We start from the raw sequence: 24,684 nt of genomic DNA, 5'->3' as shown, positions 1-24,684 counted from the left end.
TCTGACTACTAATACAGAGGGAAAAAAAGATCAACTGAATGCTTGACAGCGCATGTATATGAGCCGCCCTCTGTGTGTGTGTGTTGAGAGAGGGAAGGGGGTAGCTTGATTGCTTCCTCGCCTTCGTGTAAGGCGGGTAGGTAGTGGAGAAGGGGGTAGGAGCGGCTCCGGGAGTAAAGAGACGGGGTATGGGGGGAGGAGGGAGGGGGAGAGAGAGACGAAAGCAAGACGGCGCAGGACACCACCACGCAAGCACTGCCGGTAGGTACAGCCGTGTGGCGCGCTTGTCCCTCCCTCCGCCTTCTTCCTACAGATACGTGTTCCGCAGGCCCGCTCCCTCCCTCCCCTCTCTCTTGCGCGCACGCTCTCTGCCTTGCAACCGTCCACTCGCAGAGGGGTAGAAAAGGGCGGAAGAAGGACGGATGGGCGACGCTCTTCGGCTCCGTCTGTGCCGCTCGGCAATCGGTCAATTTGTTCGGCGATGTCGCCGTCACCGTCGTTGCCTGTAAACACGTAAGCGCGCGTGTATGTATGGCTGTATCGCGATGGCAGAAAAATGTCGTCGCAGGCGAGGCGAGCACTGTCAAGGACACGTTTGTATGCATCAACAGGCACACGCACACACACGCAGGCGCGCCATCGTCCGGAGGCAAGAAGGCGAGTACAAAGACGAGGAAACAAAGGGCGAGTGGGTGGAGAGAGCAGCGGCAGCAACAGCCGTAATGGGGGGAGAGAGGTTGCAAGTGTCGGCTCACTCGTCACCTCGTCTCACCCTCTTCGCCCCCCCTGAAGATGTGCACAACGAATGCGAGGAGTGTCTGTGAGCGTAGGAGGAAGTGGGGGGGAGCAGCACCCCTTTCAGTCGGCCACGTCCATGTTGCGTGACGGTTTCACTTATTCTTTTTTCGGTTCATAATGCGAGCATAAGCGCACCTGCATGCGTGCAATACAAAGGCGTTGGTGCGTGGCACGGGAAGAAAGAGAGCGAGAGCCATCCGAGGATAGGGCGGGGCGCTGAGAATGAAGATGTGCGCACGAAATGACGAGGAAGGGGGAAGGGGGGAAGGGGAGTAGGGAAGGGGGTGGACAGCAGGAGTGGTGCCGGCGACCAAGCGCAACCAGAGATGAAAGGCGAGGACGTGCGTACACATGTGCAGAGAACATAATGGCAGCACGGATAGACCTCCGGCACACAGACGCACACACACACAACTGTGCAGCACCGCATGGACAAGGATAAAGGCCCGGAAGACGTTTGGGATGCGGCAGTATTCCTCTTCGTTTCAGAGAGAGACGAGAAGGTGCACCACTGCAAGCACCCCCAACCTTCACAGACGCGCCTGAGAGACCGGGAGGGGTCCCATTGATGTCGACAAAGGTCTGAGTCGTGGCAGGGGTGGTCGCTGCACGGAGCTGCTCGATCAGCCACACGGAGACGAGGAGACCAGTCTTCCGCTACCTGTCGTGCCGCGCAGGAGCGGGACACCCGGCTGCAGAAGGACGTAGATTACCAACGCGTCCCGGTACAGAGGGAGCAGGAAGCAACTTGCATCCGCGCAGGCTGCAGAACTCTGCTGGCTGCAGCTGCTCAGCTGTCATATCGGCCCCCTCTGGAGGGCTCAGGGTCGAGGCCCCAGGCAGTGCGCCCGGTTTCAGCGGCGGGAGCCGAGAAAGGAGCTCGAGTCCGCCCCGTATTGTGGGCGAAGGGCTGCGCGGTCCTTTATTCTCGGAGAAACACTGCCGCGCCGCCGCCGCCGCCGTCGTCGTCGAGGCGTGCGGGGACTTGCAGAACATCGGTGATGCGTCCAGCAACGGCGCGCTTGAAAACGACAACTTCGCTGGTAACATGGATGCAGACGGCGATTGCGGTGCGAGAGGCAACGGTGCACCGAGGCACGGTAACTGCGGCGTCACCGGAGACAACGGAGACAAGTAAGGTCGACTCGTTGTGGCAGTGGTGAAAGCGTCAAAGAGAGTTGTCAGCTGCGTCGCGGGCTGCTGCTGAGGGCGCCGGGGGAAGCGGCCGCTGTCCTCCTCACCGCTGAGGCGAAACGATGGCCAACACGGCACTGCCAGTGGCGAGCGTGATGGTGCTGGTGACGTTGGCAGGAGTGGTGCGACTGCTGTTGCTGGACCTTTTGGAGGCGTTTCTATGTGTGGTGACTCTGCGCCGATGTCACTGCTGTCACTGTGGATGCGCTGCTTCGCCAGAAAAGGGGAGACGGCAGTGCCGTCACCTCCGCCCACGACACAGTCACCGGCATTCGTCATGGCATGAGTAATGCAGCTCACTATGGCAGCCGAAGTTGCGACACGATTCTCACAGCGCTTCAGCAGACTCTCTTGTCGCACCGCGTCGCTGAGGAAAGTCTGCTGCGAGGGCCTCTCCGGAGTTACTTCGCCCCGCTCTGGAGGCAACTCGTCCGACGCGGACGAGAAACGATCCGCCTCGCTTGCGAGACGGCCCTTTGCCAGCGTTGTCGAGCTCTCGAGTGAGTGCTGAAAAAGGTGCGGCCTCGGCGACGGGGGCCACGGCGCATCTGCGGCAGCCGCAGAAGTGATGCTGCAAAGCTCCTGGTAGCTCGGAGAGCGAGGCTTGGGACAGTGGTGCGGCGCGCATGGCGGTGAAGGCACACCCACCGCCGCGCTGTCCTTGTTGATCTTCCCAGGGCTGGCGGAGATGCAGGTGCTCCCCAGTGCGTCTTTACATCCACCACCCACATCGCTACTCCTGTCAGCGGCAGTAGTAAGGAAGGACGCATGCAGCGATGCGGTCGTCCTCGCTTCATGTGCGTCGATGTCAGCGCCGCCGCGGTCGTAAAGATAAGGCGCTACTCTGATCCCCGGTGTTGATGCCATCGCTCCTGCCGTGCTGGAGCAGCTAGCCATCGTTCGGGTAGCCTCGTGAAGCCCCTCGCCGCCCCCTTGTGAGCGTGCGAGAATGGCGATAGACGAAGAGTTGAATTGCCGCGGGGTTGCACCCTCTGCCGCGGCGCTCACAACCATCTCCGCATTGCCACTGAGGAAGGCGTCATCGAGAAGAGGTTCGTGGAGCTGTTTGCCGGGTGTGTCGGGCACCAGCAGTCCCGCTCGCGGGTTCACCCGCTTGGGTGAGATCGGCGGCGACGGCGGCAGTCTAGGTAGCCCCGTGGAGGGGCTCACCTCTGGGGTGGACGGAAGCGAGAGGCTCTCGAGCAGCAGCGATGTCACCCTCACAGTCGCCATGTATGGCTCGTCCTTCGGGCGCGTCGTCCGTATCCTGTCACGGCAGCCAGCGACAGCACCACCCACCCTTTCTGTCGCCGCGCTGTCCGCGTGGCGCCACTCGCTGAAGAATCCAGCAGTCACAGCGAAGCCATGCGTCGTGGTCGTCATGCGCTTCACCTCTGGCTCGAGTAAGGTGAAGGTCGCGTTGCCGGTGTCCGTGGGCGAAGACGCTGTTGCGTCTGTAGCGGCGCTACCGGCGGCAACAGCAGAGATGTCGAGCCTATCCGCCAGAGAGAGCGCGGTGAAGGGGCGCATGTGTTCCGACGCCGCTCGCAGCGTCACGCGGGGAAGGGTACAGTCGAGCGCCAGTGAGGGCGGAGGGCGCGGCCGCACAGCAGAAGTGTAACTGTCGAGGAGCGTCAACGATGACGAATTGGTGGAGCACGTGGAGTCAGCTGAAGATGAGGTGTCGCTGAAGTCGTCCACCGCAACGTCCCTGACCCCATCCATCTGTGTGGATGAAGTGGGCCGCTGTAGCGACGGTATGGGTGGGCTGCTGGGCAGAAGGTAGGGCTGCGGTGGTGCGATCGCCCGCAGCGCGGAGGCCGTCAGTCGCCCTGCTGAGGAGACCCTGGACGACAAAGGCAACTCCAGCAGGGGGCCCGGCAGCGGCAAGTAAGATCCGCCGCCAGACCGCCGAACCGCCAAGTTTGCGCTTTGGCGGCATTCATCAAAGCGGGTCGACGGCGCGAAGGTCACAGCAGAGCGTCCGCAAGCGCCCAACAGTGAGGTGCGCAGCCATCGTGGTGGTCGCGTGCTGGCAATAGGCGGCGCGTCGCTCGGGGTGCGCCACGAGGCAAAGAGAGGGGTGGAAGGCACGGGCAACGGCATTGGCTGCTGCGTCGGCAATGAGAACGCCTGCGTCGATTCTGATGGGGAGCGAGAGACCTCGGGGCACCCCAAATCGGCCGCATCTGCGATGGCCGCGACTTCCACGTGCTCCGCCGCCAGGGGCTGCCCCTCGCCGGAGCCGTCGCCGCGCATACCTTCCCCAGAGTGGATAAAGATTCCGATAGGTCGTATAACTCACCCCAGCCGTACACTCGCGGCTCTTATTCACCTTTCCTTGACTGACTTGAGCAGCTGCTGTCTCTGCGCAAGCACGCACACGACCGATCGGGGAGAGAGGGACAAATGTTGCGCAGGCGGGGGGGGGGGGCGAAGTCAGCTCTTGCGCTTGGCCTACGCGCAGACGGGCCAGAATCGGAATATATATTCAAAAAAGGTCTGCGCGTCACCGGGAAGCACTGAGGAAGAGGCGGGGAGAGGATCAACTGAAACGGTATGAAGAGACTCCGGGAGCGTAAGTAGCACTGCGGGCCAAAGGGCGGCAGGCGAGAGGGGAGGGGAGGGGGGAGCGTGTGTAAGCGGCATGCAGCGATCACAGTGTGCAGCGCAGCGAAGCACAGGCCCCAGCACGCACACGAACGGCGAAAAGTGCGCAGATAGGTGCGAGCTCGATGATAACAGGCAAACACGTAATCAGCGTAAACAAAAAGACGCGGACGCCGGCGGTGGTGATCGCGCAGGGACGATCGATCTCGATGAGGCGGCGGCTAAGGAAAAGGTGAAGGTCAGCTCCCTCTCTCTCTCTCAACAGAGAGGGGAAAGGGATACAAAGGGGTCTGCACACACACACACGCACAAATATATATACCCGTGGGCGGCGCAGAGGCAACGAAGCACATACAGAAAGAGGGAAGAGGGGGGGGCGTCGATCAGGTAGAGAGGAAGCGAGGGATAGGGCGGCGGGAAGACACGAGAGACACAACAAAGGAGCAAGGAAGATCGGAATCAAGAACGGAATGGCGGCACAGACGGAGCGGCGCGACGTGAGCAGATCGTTGAAGGAGGGGGCCGACGGCGAGGATCTGTGGTGCCTGTCAACAGCACGAGTCCGTGTCGCTACGCGAAAGCACGGCCGCTATGACGTGGGGAGTGAAACTGGCGTCCCTCAATGGGCGCAAGAGGTGGGTGGAACCAAGAAGGGGGTGATGATGATTAGCAGGAAAAGTGGCGTGCACCGGTGCACAGTCCCACAGGCGACTGAAGGGGAAGGGAGGGGGGAGAGTGCGGGGGAGATGAGCGAAGCACGTCTGCGTGCGGCAGAGGAGCCTCCCCTCTTGGGGAAGAAGCAGAGAAAGAATCGGCAAGCGTGTCTCGGCCTGTGTGCACTGGGGGTGGGGAGGTGGACGCACTCCCGGCAGACCCGTGGACAGGGGCGGATAGAGGAAAGGGGAGGGAGAGGAGAGTACACGAAATAATGAAGGCGGTAACACTAATACAAAAAAAGAAAGAAAAGGCGGCTGCAATGATGATGAGAGGCAAAGACACAGCGGGTGGGAGAGGGGAGGGACAGAGTCACGGGCAAAGATACGTTAGATCCGACGCCAGGCGATCTCTTGGAGGGAGGGGGGGAAGAGCAAGTACAACGCAGCAGAAGAGGAACCCTTCACACAGAAATCGCATGGAAGAGTATCAGCTCCCCAGCTCGCCTACGCCCTCCTGTTCTGTCTGTCGTACCCTCCTCCTCCCCTTTACTTCACCCGAAAATGGCGGTTGGCGTGCAATCCGCGAGCAAACGGAAGCAGAAGAAAAAAAAGAAACTCAGTAAATAAAAAGAGAGAGGAGAGGGGAGGAGGCGGCGATGCGGCTGTACTTCAGCAAACGATAAGAGGGCAGCAGACTTTTTTTTTCGGGAGGGAGGGGGGAGGAGGTGCGCGCGAGGCCATAGATGACGAAGAGCAACACTAGTCGCGCAGGACCAAAATCGAACAAATCGAGGAGACACCCCCGCGCACCGCCAAGAAGCGGACACGCACACGCACGCGAGCACAGAGCGCGAGGACAAAAGAGATCGTACACAGAGTGAAAATCGAGAAAATACACACGCACACGTACACATACACATACACACGCGCGTAAACAGTCATCAACCAAACACAGGAGAAGAGCAGCGGAATGAAGCGCGTATGTACAAGTATGTGGAGAGCAGTGGCGTTACCGATTGGGCGTCGGCGTCGTCGCGGTGGTGGTTGTGACCGTTGGAGGTGTTGTAAGAAGACCTCACAAGCCAAACGACTTCACACGCCAAAGTGCGCACGACGTGGAAGATCAAAAACAGGGGGAGAGAGGGGAAAAGGAAAAGAATAAGTGCCTGCAGCAACACCGGGGGCCGCCGCACAGCACAGTACAAGAAAAAATGGGCAAAGGCACGCACACAAGCAACTGAAGTGCCAAGCAGGAGTCGACACTCTTCGAAGAAAACCGTTTTAGTAAGGCCCCAGTCCAGGAAAGGGCAGGGAACAGCGCGTGACTGTCAAGTGCTGGGGAAAGAATAAAAGGTAAACGGCGGCGACGAGGAAAGCGAGAGGGTGTACGTCGGTGACGGGGGGGAAGCGGGGGTTACGGTAGCAACAAGCGTGAAGAAATCGCGACCACACACACACACGCGCGCGCGGAGGTAGACGATCACGCACCAGGGTATCAACGAACAAAAAGAGACGATAGGGAACCGCCTACGTATGGAAACAAAGCGAAGCGTCTGCGAGGGGGGGAGGAGGAGGCGAGTCAGTTCTGGTGTGGAGGTGGGAGGCAGGGAAGGGTGAAAGGCAAGAAGCGGAGAGGGGGTGGCGGCTGTGACTGACGACGAAAGAGAAAAGAGGGTAGGGGAGGTCGATCAGACGACGGCGCTCACCAGTGCCCGCGTCGTAAAACTCAGGCACAGAGAGAGAGAGGAGGTGTGGTGGTAGTGGGAAGGTATGAGGGACGGTGCGACAACGAAGGGCCGGGTCGAGCAATAAGCGATCGAAGCCTCACCAATTAAAGAAGGCGCGAGTGACTAAATATATAAATATATATTTTATTTATATATTTATATATTTGTATATGTGCGCCCCGATTGATGCAAGCGAGTGCGAGGGGGAGGAGAAAGAGTGGGCGTAATGAGCGGGCAGAGGCCTCACGGAGATGGCTATCCGTCTACGGGCACGTCAGCACGGGGAGTACACGAACGGGCGGGTGTACGTGTTGAATTTGTTCGTATGTCCAAGCAAAGATCTCGCCCTGAGCCCCTCCCCTTCTGTCTGTGTGTGTGTGTGTGTGTATCTCTCTGACTCTGTTTCTCTGAGCCGCGCTGCCCTTCCCCCTCCAGTAACTTCTGCGTGGTGGGAGATGTGCGAGAGCCAAATGTGCTTCGCAGGCGTGAAAGGGCACAGCGCTCACACAAAGGAGAGACAGAGAGTGCCGAGGGCTCGTCGATGACTTTTCTACGCGCGACTACTGCCCGGCTGCCCCTCTCCTGAGGGTACCTCAGATCGCCTTCCTGCTTGTTTGGTTGCTGGGCCCACCCGCCAACGTAAGAGGAGGGAGAGTGTCTGTGTCTACCGACAGCGTGCGTGTGTGTGTGTGTGTGTGTGTGTGTGCAGAGCAGAGGATAAAGAGATCGAGCAGGACGAAGAAAGTGAAAGAGATGACGAGGAGAGGGGCCCCATCCCATTTTTCTTTTTTGCCCCGTTGAGTCCACTGCCACCCGACTGCTCCACCCGGTCGAGCGCCGCCGCGCAACGGAACGCCGACTGGCGCACTCCACTCGTCCGAAATGGCCGCCGTTCCTTCAAACGACATCGGCGAAAGGGCAAAGTCCGCTCTGCCCCTTACCCTTCACGTTTCGCCCGGCGACAGACGCCGAGTGGTGGCGGGCCTCTGCGTGGGACGGATTGGAGCTGACCGACACGACGGTGAGGCCAGGCGACGGCCTCCTCGCCATAGAGGAGAGAGGAAAGAGTGCCGCAATGCCCAAGACAGAGAGAGAGTGGGAGGCGCACATCAAACTTCGTCCCTGACGTGGGCGGCAAAGAGACGTACAGATGTGTGCGCGTGTGGACCGCAACATGCGTGACTCGACTGGCTTTAGGCACCTCGAGTTCTCACGGCAGAGAGCCTCGTATTCCTGCAAAGATGGTGGCGACTTATGTGCGCAACAATTGCCATGGCCACCAGAGGCCCCCCTCCCTCCCCCCACACGCGGCTGCGCCCTCGAGCACGAACCTGCGACATCACACCTCGCTGCTGAGCCGTGCTGATGCGCGCGTGGCGCCGCATGAGCACTGCTGCCGGCTTCTGTAGCAGAGACTGCCACACGACGGACATCGCCAGTCCCCTTTGGACCAGGAGGAGAGAATGTCCGGCGCAACACCATTCAGCGCTGGCAGTCCGCAGCTTGTGCAGAGGGCATCGGTGCGCGAGTTCAGTGCGTGGCACGCGCAGCGCCAAGAGTTGCCCCCTTGCACAAGTTGGTGATGCCACGGGGCACCACAGTGGCGGCACGCTCCATCGCCATGACGCACACTCAGCCGGCGGCTGCGCTTCGTGCTCTCAGCGGAGGTCGTGCCCGAGGAAAGGGATGCGTTAACCGCTGTAACCACTTGGTGCGAAGCAGTGTTCACACCACAGCAGCAGTAGCACATCCAGTTCGTGCAAGACCTGAAGTCCCACGCCGGTGACGTTGGTGCACGATGAGATGCAACGCCACCTCTGTGCTCCGTCAGCGGCGGTGACGCTGACGCACCCTCCGCGACAGCGCTCCGAAGTAGTGCGCGTAACTTCTCGGGACACTCCACAGCGCGCGGCAGACGACAACGAAGGCAGGTGTACGCCGCAACTGCGTTCACAACGCCGCAGGCGCACCACCATGACACCGTTGCACTTACGGCAGTTACGCGGCCGCCATGGAGGGGACTGCGACACTGCAGACAGTTGAGCTGCGTCGAGTTTGGCGTATAGCAATTTTCGGGACCGAAGACGCGCGCAGGAAAGGCGAAGGGGGCGGCGGAAGAAGCGTTTGGGGGCGCCACATGGACGTCTCTCGCAGCACCAGCAGCGCTGGCAGATGACGAGGATATTGTCTCCAGCGCTGGGTGATGGACGGCCTCTCGTGAAGCACGTGCCTCACTCGCACCGCCAAACACCAACGTGTTCGACAAGACACGCGGGGCATCACATGTGGGGCAGCTTACCGTGAGGGCGAACCGCTCACGTGCGCAGTTGCGGCACACCGACATCTGAAGCGAATTGATCTCCCGGCAGGCCCCGCAGCGCCAGCGCGTCGTTCGGTTGCGGGTGACGACGACGTGCCCGATAGGGCACGAGTCGACCTCATCGGCAATCGACAACCGCACCAAAGCCTTTTTTTGCTTATCGTCACCATCGTCAGTGCGTGCGGCGCGCTCTTCAGTGCAGCAGCGACACCTCACGGCGGCATCCGCGTTCGCCTCTCCACACCATCTGCATTGCCACAGGTCGGATCGCAGGCGCAGAGACGCAATGTACGGCCACGTCTGTGCGTCGTGGCGTAGTGTGTGGCACGCGGAGCAGATGGTGCGCGGGAGGGAAGAGAGGGGAGCGCTGCACGACGCACCGCTACGGGTGCTGTCACGGCCGTCCGCATGCACGATCGACCAGCACTCCGTGCACACCCACCCGCCACCACGCAGGGCTATCTGCGCCTCCGCCGTCTCTTCCACCGTCTTCAGCTGCCGAATCGTGCGGAGAGTGACGACGGGCCGCTTTGGTGTTGGCCCAGACGTGGAGGTAGGCAAGGGTGACGCCGCGTCAAGTACGGCGACGGCGGTCGTCAGCGTGGATGAGGTACTCCCGTCACCGGTAACGCCCGGCGTAGCAGAGTCGAAGAGGGAGGACATCGTGGCCCACTCTCGGCGGACGTCGTGTCCGCCGTGTGCCGCGACGGCGTTAAACTCAAAGGCGTCAACTGGCCACGGAGGCAGCTGCTCCTTTGGCTGGGGGGAAGATGACGGCGCACCTCCGGTGGCATCGGGGGGGACAAAGTCGCGGCAGAGGCGGCCGCCGCCGTCTGACCGAGAGTCGGCCGCGCGAGGTGACTGAAACGGGGTCATGCCACGAGGTAGTCGTGTCACGGCCCTCACCTCACTACGGCTCCGCTCGAGCGCCAGCGAGTGCACCATGTGGCGCAGACTATGCAACGCCCCCGGTACTGGTGCGCCGAATGAAGGGCATACTCGACGACCGCTAGACCAACGACGAGAACTGTGCCTCCACATGGCGGGCCGTATGCAGCATGCGCCCCTGCCTCTCGTGCTTCTACGGCCCTCAGACAGAGAAAGTCACAGACACACGCACGCACACGCACGCGGGAAGAGAGGCACGCTCGCAAGTGTATGCCAAAAATGATTGCCCTTTTTTCTTCTATGCGTTGTTCCTCTCCTTCAGGCGCGAGTGCGCACGTGTGTGTGTATGTGTAGGGGGGGAGTGCCGTGCACTGAAATGGTGAGGGCGTCAGAGGAGCAGCGGCAGCACACGAGAGAGACGTGGAAGGCCAAAGGAGACGGGATACATGCGGGCACGCCTACCGGTGCTGAGCCGCTTTACGCTCGCACGAAGGGCTGCTTTGGGCCAAAACGTCCTCGGGAAGGGAACACGGCGAAAGGGATTTTCACCGTAACGCAGAGCTGCGAGGGCTGGCGGCGGTGCGCCATTGCCTCGCTTGTCCACAGCGCGAGAGGGGCAGCAGTCCCCTATATGCGGATGGCAACTTGGCGTACGGCGGGTATACTGATCGGAGGAGGAGCGACGTCGCATAACAGAAGAAAGCAAAAGAGTGGCCACGAGAATATCCCCAACGAGCGCGACAGCGTCGACGGAAGGTCCACCAGGTGAGCGGGAAGGAGGAAGGAGGGAGGGAGGGGGAGAGGAGGAGGAGGCTCGTGGCAGCTCCGCTCACAGCACGTATACTCCAGCACTCTTTAGCAGCGTCACCGCCTCCGTGACTCGGCCCTCACACAAGAGCATCTGTGCTGCGCGCTTCGCCGCCTTCTCGGCGCGCCGCTCCTCACGGAGCATGCTGTGTAGTCGCCGCGCGACTAGGCATACATCTGCGCTTGTATACGGTTCTCCACACCAGCAGCACACAACCTGACCGACGCTGGGGCCGCGATGCTGGCGCTGCGAGCGCGAGTGTGCGCGCGCAGATGGTGTTGAGTGGTTGTCCTCTAGCAAGGGTGATACTGTCAGCCCGTAGAGATTGTTAGGGCGCATCTGGTCTCGGCCCTCTGCACGCGCGTCGAAAGCACTCTCTCCTTTCAGCTCCAGAAGCGAGCGAACAGACGCGCGAGACGGCGATATTGGAGTGCCGGCTGCGCAGGGCGTTATCGGCCAAGTCGGCTCAGGTGAGGACTGTTGTATCGTGAGAGGCGTCTCCCCTCGAAGGCCGGCGTCGAGCGGTTCCGATCGCACAGCGACGCCCGCGGAGCTCCTGTCGACGATACAGTGTGACGTGGTAACAGCCGGCCCCACTGAGTGGGCGCCTGTGGAATCTGCAGTCAGCGTTAGGTGAGGCGCATCGTGCTGCCCCTTCACGTCGGCGTCGGCGTCGGCGGCGGTACGCCGGCTATGGTGGTTCCCACGATCCGCCCCACGCACTCCATCGACTCCGTTCGCGCCTGCAACCACATCACTGAGATACGGTGCAACCGGCGATAGGGCAGTGACAGGAGCCGTGTCGTTGGTGGGAGCGGCACACGCATTGAGAGGCCCGAGCAGCCCGAGCGTCGACGTTGCCGCCTCTCCTACGCTGTAGGCAGCCGAGCTGGCCACGGGAGCGTTGATGCAGGTGTTTTTGCCGCAGCAGGCCGCAGATACCACCTCTGCTCCGGAAGCGCTCGAGTCCGTCCCCATCACACCAGCGATGCCCTCATCTGTGAGGGCGGTACCCGGGCCAGAACCACTACCGCCTTCGCCAGCGTCGGCGTCTGAGCTGCCTCTGATGTCGCCACACGGCTCCCTCGAGGTCATGGTCGCAGAAAAGGTTGGCGCTTTAGCCTCGCCTCCATTGGTACCTGCAGCACAAGCCGCATCACTGCCGCTGCCCAAGTGTGGGCCAGAGCCGCCGGCAGCCGCTGTCGTTGCTGTACAGTCCCCTAGCAAGACCGGCAACGGCAGCACCATCTTCTCTTGGCACGCCATAGCAGTGGCGCTCTTTGTGGTGGTCAGCTGATCCAGAGAGGCCGAGGCGCAGACAGTGACGGCACGCCTGGCGCCACTCTCAGCCTTCGCAGCAGCGCTGCGAATGGCAACAGAGGTCGAGTCTTTCGCGGGGTCTACCGAGAGCATAGCAGAGGGCAGCCCAGAAGGGGACGCGTTGGGTACGCTCTGTTGGTGCACGAGCAGCTCCTCGTGCTGCAGCCGGAGCGCGTGCCACACTGCCACCCACGCCTCCTGCACGTCGGCAAAGCTCTCCTCGATGCAGCAGCGAGCATACGCTTCCGTCTCCTTCAAGCTGTCTAGCGCAGCCGGTGATGCAATGCTCGTCGGGGCGACAGAGTGAGTGCTGTCAGCGCCGCTGCGATGCGTCGGCACCAGGCGCGACAGCGAGACGGGAACAGCGACCCTCGATTGCCTGACATCGTCACATCGGCCGCCCAGCACCTCCTCGCCGGGTGTCGCCCCTTCTCCGTCATGGCAAGGTTCACCGGATGCGGCGACAACGGCGAGAGCGTGCGACGATGCGTCGCCTACCAGTTGCCCCTCCTCCTCCTCGACGAAGGACGCGGTCGCCGGCACCACTGCGGCGGTAGCAGTCACGTGGGTGAGCGCGGTCGCGGTAAGCCCACCATCCCTTTCGGCTTCTACGCACGTCATCTCAGCTGCTGCTACCGCCGCCGCGATGCGGGACGAAGGTGGAGCAAGCGGCATCCACGGTCGCCATGTCCGCGTCAGCGCACACGCACCGCCCGCTCGGGCACCCTCGCCGTCACGGTCGCGGCCGGTGTGCTTTGCTGCAATGGCAGCGCTGACTTGGATACCCGCCACACCTTCCTTGTCAGCGTCCTCCACCCGACACGGGCGCCCCTCCTTCATGAGCGTCCCCCCATTCGGCTTGCCGCAGGGTGCAGCACCAGCAACACTACGGCAGGCTGCATTACCCCCCTCACTGCTGCCGCTGCTGTTGCTACTTCTCAAGGCACCCGCGTGACGATCGCTTGTGAGAGTCTGGGGGCACTGCGTCTCATACCAAAGCCTGGCACTGCTCCTCCTGATCTCCAGGGGCACCGCCGCACCGCCGCCCAGAAGCAACGTTTGTCCAGGGGGCGACTCGGCAATGGCCACAGAGCCGGCGGGTGACGACGGAGATGCCACGCGGCCACCCGGCACCACCGCCACAGCGCTGCTGGTGGAGTGTGGCGAAAAGGGAGAGTGTCCGCCGCCACTGCTGCCGGTCTCCCCTCCACGCTGGCTCACGTCCAGCATGCCGCTGCCTTCTGACTGTATGATGCACCGGCGCCGATTCCACCACGGCTGCGGTGGCGAGTACTGCCCCGAAAGCGACTGCGATGCAGAGAGCTGAGCCGACGGCGGTGACAGTCCATCTGCGGCAGTGCGAGACGCCACTGCAAGGACAGCCTCGACTGCGCTGTGCACAGAAGCCGGCGAGTGCGCGAAGGCGACAAGATCCAGCCTCTCCTCGTCCGACATTGCATGTCGCTTCCCTTCCAGCACAGAGGCGGCAGCGACCCGCACGGACTCTAGACTCCCCGACGCTCGCCGCGATGTGGCTGTCGGGTGCGCTTCAGGCGCTGGCAGGTCAGCGCTATCTTCACCGCTGCCATCATTGCCACCACCACTGTTGCAGGCCTCCACAGCGGCAGCGGCAGCAGCATCGTGGCTCAGCCCAGGCACCGCTTTTGTGTTGCTTCTCGACTTGGGCGGTGTCCTAACAGAGAGCACGCCGGGCAGCTCACACCTCGTGCGCGTTGCTTCAGCCTCTTCGCTCTCCAAGGCTCGCCTGGCCACGGCACCGTGAGCTGCCAATGGCTCAGGCGTGTTGGAGCGCGAAATGTGGTTCGTCGGGGCGGTACTCACCGAGGAGTAAAGTGGGCTGATGGGCAGCTCGCCGCCCGCTACGCTCACGATGTCAACCCTGACATCAGCGCCCTCGGCGGGGCACGCATCTTGCATGGCGTAGACGCTCAGAATAACCGTGTCTGCGGTGACCGGCGTGTCGACACAGGGCCCCACTTGGCTGCTGGAATCGCAGCCGTCCCCCAGCGCCGCCGCCGCAGCCTCACTACTGTGCGCCCCTGGCGATGCACAGTGCAGGTGCGCGCTAAGGCCGCACTGGAACGCCGCCGCTGCCGTGGCGAGCAGCTCCGAGGAGGAGATGTCTGACAAAGGCACGAAGGCTGTAAATGTATTTCTATTCGACAACATAGGTGGCTCGTATCGGGTCTGTGGGAGGCGCCCGGTGGTGTCGATACAGGTCCCCGTACGGATGCTCGAGTGCGGGATGCCCTCCGCGGACGGTGCCGAGGAGCCAAGCCCGCGAAGCGCGCCGCCATCGCAGCCCGACGCCTGCAGCTTCTGCTGCTTTGCTGCCTGCTGCGCGCTCGCCGTAGGCAAGGACGCTGCTCGGGGCCGGTGGCGACGCTGCGGCAACTGCGGAAGACGCCCATCGGCACTGCGACCGTCACCGTTGGTGCGGCTACCGGCGTCGTTCTCGCTGACATCGACTTTCTCTTCCTCCTCCTCGTAGCCACTCTCGTCATCGTCGTCGCCGCGCTGCAGCATCCGCCATGTTGCTACGCCCCATGTCGGCGCCCCGCTGCTCTCCCAACAGAGAAACGTTTCGTCCCCGTCGTCTTCGGCATCACCGCCGACCGCTCCACTGGGCGGGCAACCACGGTGTCGTTGAGCGCCCTCAGCGTCATCCTCGTTTGCCGCTGCGCCGAGGTCCCTCTCCTCGTCCCCCAGAACGCCGTAGCATGGCGGCGTGTCGTCGCCGTCTCTGCTACTATCAGCAAAGACCAAGTTGGGCGACGATCGTCCACCACTGGTGCGCAGACTCACTTCCTGCCACCGTGTGCAACCCAGGCTCTCAGGGGTCTCTCGGCGCAGATGCTGTGGCATGTGAGACGACGCTGCCGACATCAGAGGCTGCAGTGGCTGATGGGGATGCGCGCCCGGCTGATGCGCGATCGGCGGAGCTCCTTGCGAGGCCAGCCCTCGGCGCCCCCGTGGCGTTGACGGGAGGCCACCAGCGGCGCCGCCAACCTCATCGCGGGCGGTGCTCGAAGACAGTGGCGAGGTCGGCTGCGGTGGCGGGGTCGAACGCTCTCGCCACCGTGGCATCAGCCGCGCAGTCGACGACAAGGACGATGTACTGCGCGCCAGTCCTCGTGAGTGCGGACGCGGCGACTGATAGCTGTTGCTGCGTACCAGTGCCACTCTGTGCGCGTAACCGCCACTGAGATTCGCGGCCGCCATGGCGCTAAAGCTAGAGGAGTTGCTTTGAGAGCCGTGGACTGGCGGAGACGGAAAGCGTTGGTCAAGAGGGATGGCATCGAGCCCGGCAAGCAGCTTCCCACGCCCGTCCGCAGACCTGGGCAGTGGACCGTGCGCGGTACCGCCATCTCGCGCGCGCCTCAAGCTGGCCCCGTCGATGCTATCCTCCTCTTCCTGTGCGTTCTCCGCACCTGTCGCTGTCTCCATCCGCGAGTCGCTTGCGCTGAGCGATCGTGGAGAGGAAAGACTGCTTTGGATCCACACAGCAGCGCCGGATGGAGATGCGGTGCCCGTGTTCTGCGAGAAGGCGGTGCTACTCGCCATGAGTCGCGATCGACTGTAGTTCTGCCTGTCGTAACTATTAGCGGGCTGCAGGTCAGCTGCCGCACTCGTGGCAGGCACGGCGGTGTGTGTTGTGAGCCCTAGGGTGGGTGCCTGGCGCGGTGGCACATCGATTGAGTGCCGCCAGTGCTGCTGTCGAGTGAGCGGCTGAAGACTCCTTTGCGTCGCGCGCCTCTCCGCCGCGTCACCTTCGTTGCCTCGATAGTCCTCATCCGCGTCCACAGTCGTCGCTGTGGCCGACGCCACTTCATCATCGCATGCCGGTGCCCCACGCACTGGGAGCTGCGGCTGCTCCGCCACGAAGTCCTCGCGGCCTGAGTCCTCCAAGTCAGCGGATACGAGGATGTGCTCCTGCGGCGGCCGCCCAGTGAGTATGCCGGCATCGCCCTCGCGGCTCTCCGGTGGCGACGATCTCTGCGCGAGAATGGCAGGCGAAGGTGCAGTAGGGGTGTGCAAGTGAGCAGGGAGCTCACGCCGGTGCGGTGGTAACCTCACCAGGAAGCGCTCCTCCGCCTCCTCCTCCGCTTCCTCCTCTGCCGGCGACGCTGGCGGCCGCTGCAACTCTTGTGGTGGTGGTGATGCTGTCGCACGACCAACAGCGACAGCATCCGGTGAATGAGTCGAGAGGGCGTCACCGAGTTTGCTGCTATCCGGTGAAGGCGAAAAGATCGGAGGCGGCCCGCGCTGACGCGTCACGACGGAGCGGCGCCGCACCGGCAGCACAGCAGCCATGTTGGCGCCAGAGCTGTGTGAGCGGCCGCGGATGCCCCCTTCCCCATTGCCAGCGACAGTGAGCTGATGGCCAGGAGAATGGGATTTGCCTGTTGCCGCCTCGGCTCCCAGGGCAGTCGGGGCGCGGGCGATATCGCTGTCCCTGCTCGATGAAGTTGCGGAGCCTGCTAACTCGCTGCCACCAAGAACGGCAAGCGGTTTCCCCGGCGCGGACGCGATCTGCAGTGGCTCTGCCAGCGCCTCGGGACTCCCACAAGCGCAGTGATGCCCTCCACCCGGGCTGACGCTGCTCGCTGCGGCACCTGAGCGGGCGCCCATACGATTCCACGCTGCGATAATGGCAGACTGGCTCACCGAACGCCGGCCTTTCACACGCGCGCCAGCAGCGGCTGAAAACGGAAACGCTGCCGCTGCGGCGACCGTAAGAGGCGAGGAAGACGGAGATCGTGGCGAAACGCGTGCTGTCGTGTCAGTTACAGTAGTCGTGGATAGCACGCCGGGCACCTTCGGTCGCTGCGGCTGCTGAGAATAAGACTGCGTCGGTGGCGAAGCAGTGGCGGCAGTGTCGCAGTCATCACCGTTGTCCCTATGGCGGTCGTAGTCGGTGAGCAGTCTTCTGCTATTCATATCGGCCGCCGGGCTTGCTGGCGCGGTGTTTCGTAGGGCTCCCCAAGCAGCTTCTGCAAAAGAAGCCGTGGGCGGCGGTGGCAAAATAGGCGCTGAGTTCGTGTCCGTCGACGTCGTCAAGTCGCTCTCCTCGCTGTCCTGGAGCGTCGTCTGCGCCTCTGGGTGGAGGTCGAGAGAGCCTAGGGCACCTTCGGCGCCTCGCCGATGGAGGTGCAGTCCCTTCGTGCACTCCTCTCCGCTCAGCCTCGGCTTCAGCGCTTCATCAGCAGTGTGAGGGCTGGTTGACCCACTACTGGGGCTGCGCGCCTCGCCCTCCGCGCGGGCGGCTGCCGTGCCCCCGCCCGGGCGCCCCTCGGCATGTGGGGGCTGATACGTGGGAGCCCTCTTCGCCGTCACCGAGGGCATCGGCGGCGTCGGCGCAGTGAGCTGTGTCGCCGCTTCGGCAGCCGAGGGACCGACGTGGAAGGACAGCGATTCTGCAGAGGGCCTCTGCTCGGTGCCCAGAGCTGCAGATGCGGTCGGCGGTGGCGTGGACGGTGGCAGGTCATCGACAGGCGGCGCAGGTGATGCACGCTCCTTCGCAGCCGCTGTCTCGATGTCTTCACGGCTGCCTGAATCGTTTTCGGCAGCGGACTTCACTTGGGAGCCTCGCACGCTACCCCCTCGTTCCTCGCCCGCCTCGGGGCGGGACGGCGACGGTAAAGACGCTGCGCGAGAGATGGGCCGCGAGAGTAGTTTGCGGAACACACTGCGCGAGTGCCCGCGCCAGAAGCCCCTGCTGCTGCTGCTGCCGCGCCTCCTGCCACCGACTTCTGTGCCTTCAGCCTTGGACTTGCGGTTGGCCTTGCCTTTGCTGCTGCTTCGGTCAGCAGCACCTTTGACGTCTTTGCCAAGGCGCTCGTCTGGCCACTGGGAGGTGGTGGTGATGCCTCTCGCCGTCGACGGGCTCCGCGGCGCGTTAGTGGAGCGGGCTGCTCGGCCAAGGGGCAGCGGCAGCGGTGACGTCCCCGTCGATGGCGAGCATGACAGGCTCAATGGCCCACGCCGCACGCCATCGCTCGGGATTAAAGTCGAACGCAAAACGGCGTGGCCGACTTGCGAGGAGGAGGTGTTGTACTTGCCCACGTCCACCGCCATGTTGTCGCCGCCGCATGTCGCGTACACCGTCCCTCGTGCGTGGTCACCGGTCCGACTCGGTGTCGTCCCTGCATCGTCAGCGGCGGCGTAGGCACCCTCCAGGCTCAGTGGAATTCTGAGCGGCAGCGGCACCGCAGCGTCGGTCGACGCCTGCAGCACCGAAGATGTGCGGGTGCGCCGTGCACCCACCACCGAGCCGCTCTGAGAGCCGCCACTGTCGGCCTTGTCGCCGTGGTCACGGCCTTCGTAAGCGTGCGCAGCGCTGCTGGCGGTCAAGTTCAAGCCGCTGCTCTGCTGCTGCTGCGACAGCTCGGCACCATATGCCCTTTCTCTTTCACCCAAGTCGCTCGCCAAGTGCCCCGTTTCGTCAAAGGCAAGATGAAGCTCCGTCGAGGCACCCACAGCCGCACGCGCTGGTGAAGGCTTGACGCTTGGGGTCGACAGCGATGAGAGAGAGTGCCGACCGTGCTGGCGTGTGGGGGATACGGGGCTGACCAGGCGACTGCCCTGCGTCACAGACGATACCGTCACGGCTCCTGCTGCGGTATCCCGGTGTTGCCTAAGAGTTGGCAAGGCGCTTACCGCCAACGGGGAAGGAGGCGCTCCAGCTCCAGCAGCGCTCGCCGCAGCTGAGGCGTGCCCCGTCGAGGGTAGACACTTCAGGGACCTCTTCTCGCGCGCCTGAGAGTCTCGGCTGCGCTGACGGCGATAGCCATCACCGACGGCGGGGCGGGGCAGCGAGGTGCCGCTGCCTCTACTGTTGTTGCTCCCCATAGGCGAGAGGAAGAATTTCTTCGGCACAAATGGGGAGAGAGAGGGATAAGAGGAGAAAAACAGAGATGTGTGTGTGTGTGAACGCTGCCGCGAAACCGGCATACGTGTGCGGAGCGGCACCCTTCGTGATCTCTTCCGTCCCTCTTTTTCTCACCTTCTGTTTCCTGTTCAAAGGCAGAGCAGAGGTAGGGGGGAGGCGGTTCTACCCAAGAAGGCTTTCTCATACCTCGTCGGATGAAATGAGTGGGGTGTCCCCTCTGAGTGAGGGGTGCGTCGGTGGGTCGATGGATGGGCACCACGAGTGGAGCGATGCGAATGCCGAGTGACGAACGCACGTCCGCACCGAAATGGCGCTCGCTTCACTCCTCGTGCTCGAGCGTGTGTGTGTGTGTGGTCTGTGTGTGTGTCGGCCGCTGTCACGTGCGCAGTCCACGGCGCGCTGTAGACGGCAGCTGTGCGTGCAAGGGCCGTAGAGGGGCGAAAGGAACGGAAGAGCGGAGAGGACGAGCTGGAGAGGCTGAGCTGATCACGAGCGCGCACCCACATAAACACGCATACACACACACACACAGACACGGAAGAATGGTTCTCGAGGCAGAGGGGCACAGATGTAGGAAGAGAAGCTATCTGTGTGCGCGCACGTACCTGTGTTCGTACCCACGTCACCGAGCGTTTACACGAACACACGCGCGCCAACAGAGCGACACGCACAACAATCGAAGGGAAACGCTGTCCAAGCAAAAAGGGGCGCGACGGCGTGGGAGTGATGACCCCCCCGCCCCTCCTCTCATGCGCCCCTGTGGTCGGTCAGCTCCCTTAACGACTCCTCATAACCGCCCTTCAGCTTGCGCTCTCTCTCTGCTCCCCCCCTCCTCTCCCTCCTTCCCTTTCCAACCTTTGCGCTGACGACCTCGCCTTCAGCTGCGCTCCCCTCCCTCCTCATACCATACACGCACACGCCTACGGAGAGCCGCGTTCGATCCCAGGACACAGGCCTTGAGTGGCTTTGCATGGTGGGATGGGGATGGGGGTAGCGAGAGAGGCAGCGAGAGGGGGAAAAAAAAGAAATTCACGGCCTTCACGGCGCCCCCTTTCGTCGCTGACGTGCAGTCCCCTTCACATGTCCGCCCTGAAGAACCCGTAAGAACGTGCCGACATGCAGCAGACGCGCAGCACACACACACACAAGCGTGTATGTCCGTATGCGCTCCGGTACCATATCCTGCTGCTCTCTATCCCTCGCTGTCTGCGTCGAGTGGACTGAGTTGCTTATGCGAGGAGCCTCTCCGCCCCACGAGGGCTGCCTACATGCTCACAGGCGCGCACAGGGAGCGTCGCTGCCAGCCGCTCCACGCCCTCCCCCCCTCTCAACACTTTGCATCGTTCTCTTTCACACACAATGCTCATGTCGATGTTGTCGGTGACATCAGTTTGGAGGGTGGCTTGGCAATGGCACGCAGTGCTTGCAGCCACTCCTCGTCCTCATCGGCAGTGTCGGGGGAAGCCGAGTGAGAGAGTGGGAAAGCGCCGCTCACTCCCCGACATGCGGAAGATGCGGCGAAATGCGCCGCGTCAAGGCGGCTGCCTCCTGCACCAGCGCTTTCCGCCGCTGCTTTAGCACTTCACTCTGGCGCACCGGCACACCATCTAGGCTGCAGATCCACTGGGTCAGGAGCTCGTCCGCGACAACGGCAAGGCGGTACACCTTTGCCTGCGCCTCCGCCACAGCGCTATCTTCACCAGCACCATCATGACTACCACCATTATCGGTGCTGCTTTCGTATGCACGACTCGAATCGTGATCACAACCATCACCTTTCTCGCCCTTAGGGGGGTTGTCATGATGGCTAAGCTTCCGCCGCATCTCCGCCAGCTCTGCTGCTGCTGTCTCGAGGTTGGAGAGTGCGGCCACGAGAGGGGCCTCTTTTTGCTTTCTAATCCGATGCACATACGCCAAAAATGCGCTCTCGGCCGGGTCGGCAAAGTCAACGTCGTCACCATCCTCAGCCCCGCACCGCGCTGGGGCAGCCTTTGACCACTTCATGCTGCCTGACTTGCCGTCTGAGCATCTACAGTTAGTCGTCGCGCTATGCGACAGTGCCGGCACGGCCGTGTTCGAGCGCCCTCTCCTCACAGGGTCCTTCCAGCGGTGCACGAGGTGACAAGCGAGAAGAGACCCGGTGACAGTGAGCACAAGAGCCGCCGCTGCCGAGGCGTAGATGTACTGTACTGGGCACCTGGCGAGCTGACGAGAAACCTTCTGCGACAGAGTAGACACCAACCGCCATTGGGGAGACGCGTCGATGGACGAGGTAGACAATGACAGAGACGGCGGCACGGGCGCATACGTGCTTGCGCTCGCCTCCGGTACAGCAGTGGCCACTCGTCGCCGCGATGCCCACATTGATCAGTTCAACTTGGCGAGAAACAAGGAGGCAACTGCTCTTGTACCTGCATGTGTGTTTGTGTGTGATGTTGTGCAGTGAGGGGGAAGGGGAAGGGGAGAGATGCTGAGGGTCCGTTCCAGAGAAAACTCACGTGGCCCGTGCGTTTGGAGCACGAACAGGTGCTGGGAGACGACGGAGCCTTCACCCGCCACGTTCATGCACGCACAAGAGGCAGCCACAACAGCAGCGTTGCAGGATCGCCAATAAAAAAAATGCGCGAGAGAGAGAAAAGGGAGACGGGCCGGCGGCGATGACGAGGTGTATGTCACTGCAGCGCCCATTTCTTTTTTTTCGTTGGATAAGACTCTGCAGGCGTGTGTGCGTATCGCAAGTCGAGCATGCCGAGAGATACTGCAAGAGGAGACCGCGTGTAGCACTCTGGCCATAACGGAAAGGCCCAGCAAGCCCCTCTCTTCGGCCTCTCATCCCCTCTCTCGAGTGAGTGAGTGGCAGTGAGGGGCACGTGCGGGTGGGTACAGGCGTAGATGTCAGAGACCATGCGGAGGTGGAACGCGTAGGACGGCAGAGGAAAAGACAACCGACCGACACACAGTGAAGATCAACACAGATGAAGAGAGGAGAAACGGGGAGGAAAGATCTCCGCCGAGCCTCCTCTCCCTACCCCCTCCGATGTCAACTGGGGAGGGGCGGAGCAGTAGGGGGGGCAATGGTCTGTGGTACGTTAAGGGGACCGAAGGAGAGAGAGGGGAAGAGGGACTCGAAGACACGCTTACACGCGCGCACTGGCGCACACTGAGGGAGGGGGAAAGGGAGCAGGAGGAGGAGGTAGCATGGTGAGACAGACATCCAAGAAAAAAGCGACGGCACGCCCACGTCAAGGGACGAGCGGCATCGCATACCTCACGAAGAGAAGCTCTGTGGGAACGGAGGTGTACTTTGGTGTCGCTCACAAGCCCCCACGCTTGAGGAGCGCCACCTCCTCCGTGACTCACCAATCCCTCTGTGCTTACCCTCAGCGCTACAGTATCCGCGTCAAACATCAGAGGCGATACACACATACATATATATATGTGTGTGTATATTAAGGAAAAAAAGGCAGAGGAAGGGGTGAATGCATGCGTCCACGTCAACCGACGATCAAAGCAGGGATCGCCAACGCATTGCCAATGCGGCCGTTACGGGAGAGGAAGGGAGGGGGAGGACGACGCGTATCATCTTGACACACCCTTGAGCGTCCACTTTCGCGTGTGCGCGCGCGTGGCCGCGAGCACCACACTCCTTCACCCCTCTGCCTCGCTGTCGCTACGGGTGCACCAAGCGCCATCTCGGCCGCAGCAGGCTCCACACACCTCGTGAAGATCAGGGACACACATGGCCGCGTCCACCAAGCCCCCTCCCCTCCTCCTCCTCTCTCCAGAAGCCTTGCCTCTTTTCTTGCTGCCCATGCAGCCGCCTCGACCTTACCCCTTGGCCCTTCAGGCGGTGCTGTCGAGCTCAGAGCTTGGCGGGGTAGCGGGTCGCCTCACCGTCCCGCAGCGTGAAGATGTGGCGCAGGTCGCGGTAGCGGTCATTCACCTCAAACCCATAGCCGACAATGTACTTATTCGGGCCGTCGAGGCACACGTACTCCGGATCGAAGTCCACCTTGCGCGCCGCTGACTCTTTGTTCACCATCACGAGCGTCTTGATGCTCTTCGGCTGGTACCTCTTCATGATGCTGTCGCGAAGAAAGCGCAGTGTGCGTCCCGAATCGCACACGTCCTCAACGATCAGTACGTGCTTGCCGCGCAGGTTCTCAAACTTGAGGCCCATCAGCATTGAGACCTGCCCGGTGCTCTCTGTTCCCGAGTTGTACGAGGTCAGGCGCACAAAGTCCACAACGTGCGGCAGGCCGCAGTCGCCGAGGTAACGGATGAAGTCGGCGGTGAAGATGTAACTGCCCTTGAGCACGGAGATGATGATGAGCGGGTTGTCGTAGCTGATCGGCGCCTCCGACACCCTCTCCGTGGAGTTTACCGAGCCAGATGAAAGACGAACGTCACGGTGGCGGAGTGACTTGTAGTCCCTTGCGATGGTCTGCGCCATGGCCTTGATGCTGCTTTGAATCACGTCCTCCGTCGCGACAATCCCAGATGCCATGGGGTACTCACGGCCATCCACGAAGACTCTGCCGTGGCTATCAACGGAGCCGCTGCAACGATGATTAGGCAGCATTGCTTTACAGACTAGCGCCTTACCGTGTGCGTGTGTGTGCGCGCGCGTGCGAGCTTTCGAGCAGCGTTAGCTTAAGAGCGCGTGAAGGGAAGAATAAGCCCGCGGGTGCAAGTGCGGCTTGAGGGTAGGTGAGGAGTCTGCCTGGTATGCTTAAGGCTGCTTATCTTGTGGCAGGTCGGTACGTTTAAGGGTTGAAGAAACCTCTTTGCGGCGTGCGGGTCGGTGTGTCTGTGTGTGTGTGTCAATAGTTTCTCATAGGCAGAAGTGTCAACGCCCCGCATGAATCCACGGCGCGCAACGGGGAAAGGGCGAAGAGATAACAGTGAGGGAGAGAGGCCCAGTCACCGCCGCCATCTGTAGGTCTCGCACGCCCCGGTAAAGTAGCTGAGAAAGGCAGCGGGGGGGAGGGGAGGGGCCTCTATCTTGGCTCGGGTGGGGGAAATGGGCCAGCACATCCTTGAACTGATACGCGCACACGCACTCACCCTCAGCGCCGTCGCCCCATGAACTCATTCTGGCAGGCCTCTTCCGCCCCTCTCATCCACGCACTTCTCCGCTGTTATCTTTCGCGGTTGCCTCTCTGAAAGGGAACGTGTGCACGTCTGCCCGTTGGCGCGTGTGCGCATCCCTCGTATGAGGACCACACTTCCTCTCCTCCTCGCTGAGGATGTGTGTGTGTGTGTGCACGCGCTCTCGGTCTTCTCGATACTGTCTTAATCGAACGTCAACAAGCTAAGAATGGGGAGAGAGGAGAAGAGAGAGGGACGGCGACGGTATGCGTGTGAATGTCGGTGTGCGGAGAAGGGGGGAAAGGGGCAGAGAAGAGCGCGCGCACACCGGAATATCCGGTAGGGGAAAAGAAGAGGGG

General features: G+C 62.2%; 5 protein-coding genes across 5 annotated transcripts; all 5 read right to left on the bottom strand.

Moving 5' to 3' along the window:
- Positions 1-1,455: 1,455 nt before the first annotated feature.
- LSCM1_04682 (uncharacterized protein) lies at positions 1,456-4,251 on the bottom strand (the record flags this gene model as incomplete). Its single annotated transcript, XM_067322179.1, has 1 exon — positions 1,456-4,251. The coding sequence occupies one exon, from the start codon at positions 4,249-4,251 to the stop codon at positions 1,456-1,458; it is 2,796 nt and encodes a 931-aa protein (XP_067178976.1).
- A 4,073-nt stretch (positions 4,252-8,324) lies between these two features.
- Positions 8,325-10,181, bottom strand: LSCM1_04681 (uncharacterized protein; the record flags this gene model as incomplete). The annotated part of the gene is made up of 1 exon (XM_067322178.1): positions 8,325-10,181. The coding sequence occupies one exon, from the start codon at positions 10,179-10,181 to the stop codon at positions 8,325-8,327; it is 1,857 nt and encodes a 618-aa protein (XP_067178975.1).
- Positions 10,182-11,022: 841 nt separating this feature from the next.
- Positions 11,023-19,194, bottom strand: LSCM1_04680 (uncharacterized protein; the record flags this gene model as incomplete). Its single annotated transcript, XM_067322177.1, has 1 exon — positions 11,023-19,194. One exon carries the CDS (start codon positions 19,192-19,194, stop codon positions 11,023-11,025), a length of 8,172 nt encoding a protein of 2,723 aa, XP_067178974.1.
- A 1,531-nt stretch (positions 19,195-20,725) lies between these two features.
- LSCM1_04679 (uncharacterized protein) lies at positions 20,726-21,598 on the bottom strand (the record flags this gene model as incomplete). Its single annotated transcript, XM_067322176.1, has 1 exon — positions 20,726-21,598. The coding sequence occupies one exon, from the start codon at positions 21,596-21,598 to the stop codon at positions 20,726-20,728; it is 873 nt and encodes a 290-aa protein (XP_067178973.1).
- A 1,498-nt stretch (positions 21,599-23,096) lies between these two features.
- LSCM1_04678 (uncharacterized protein) lies at positions 23,097-23,816 on the bottom strand (the record flags this gene model as incomplete). Its single annotated transcript, XM_067322175.1, has 1 exon — positions 23,097-23,816. One exon carries the CDS (start codon positions 23,814-23,816, stop codon positions 23,097-23,099), a length of 720 nt encoding a protein of 239 aa, XP_067178972.1.
- Positions 23,817-24,684: the final 868 nt, after the last annotated feature.

Source organism: Leishmania martiniquensis, chromosome 21, assembly GCF_017916325.1.
Source record: "Leishmania martiniquensis isolate LSCM1 chromosome 21, whole genome shotgun sequence".
In the NCBI taxonomy this organism is placed as follows: Eukaryota; Euglenozoa; class Kinetoplastea; order Trypanosomatida; family Trypanosomatidae; genus Leishmania; species Leishmania martiniquensis.
The sequence above is the reverse complement of the archived record's forward strand: the minus strand, read 5'-3'. Positions and strand labels throughout refer to the sequence as shown.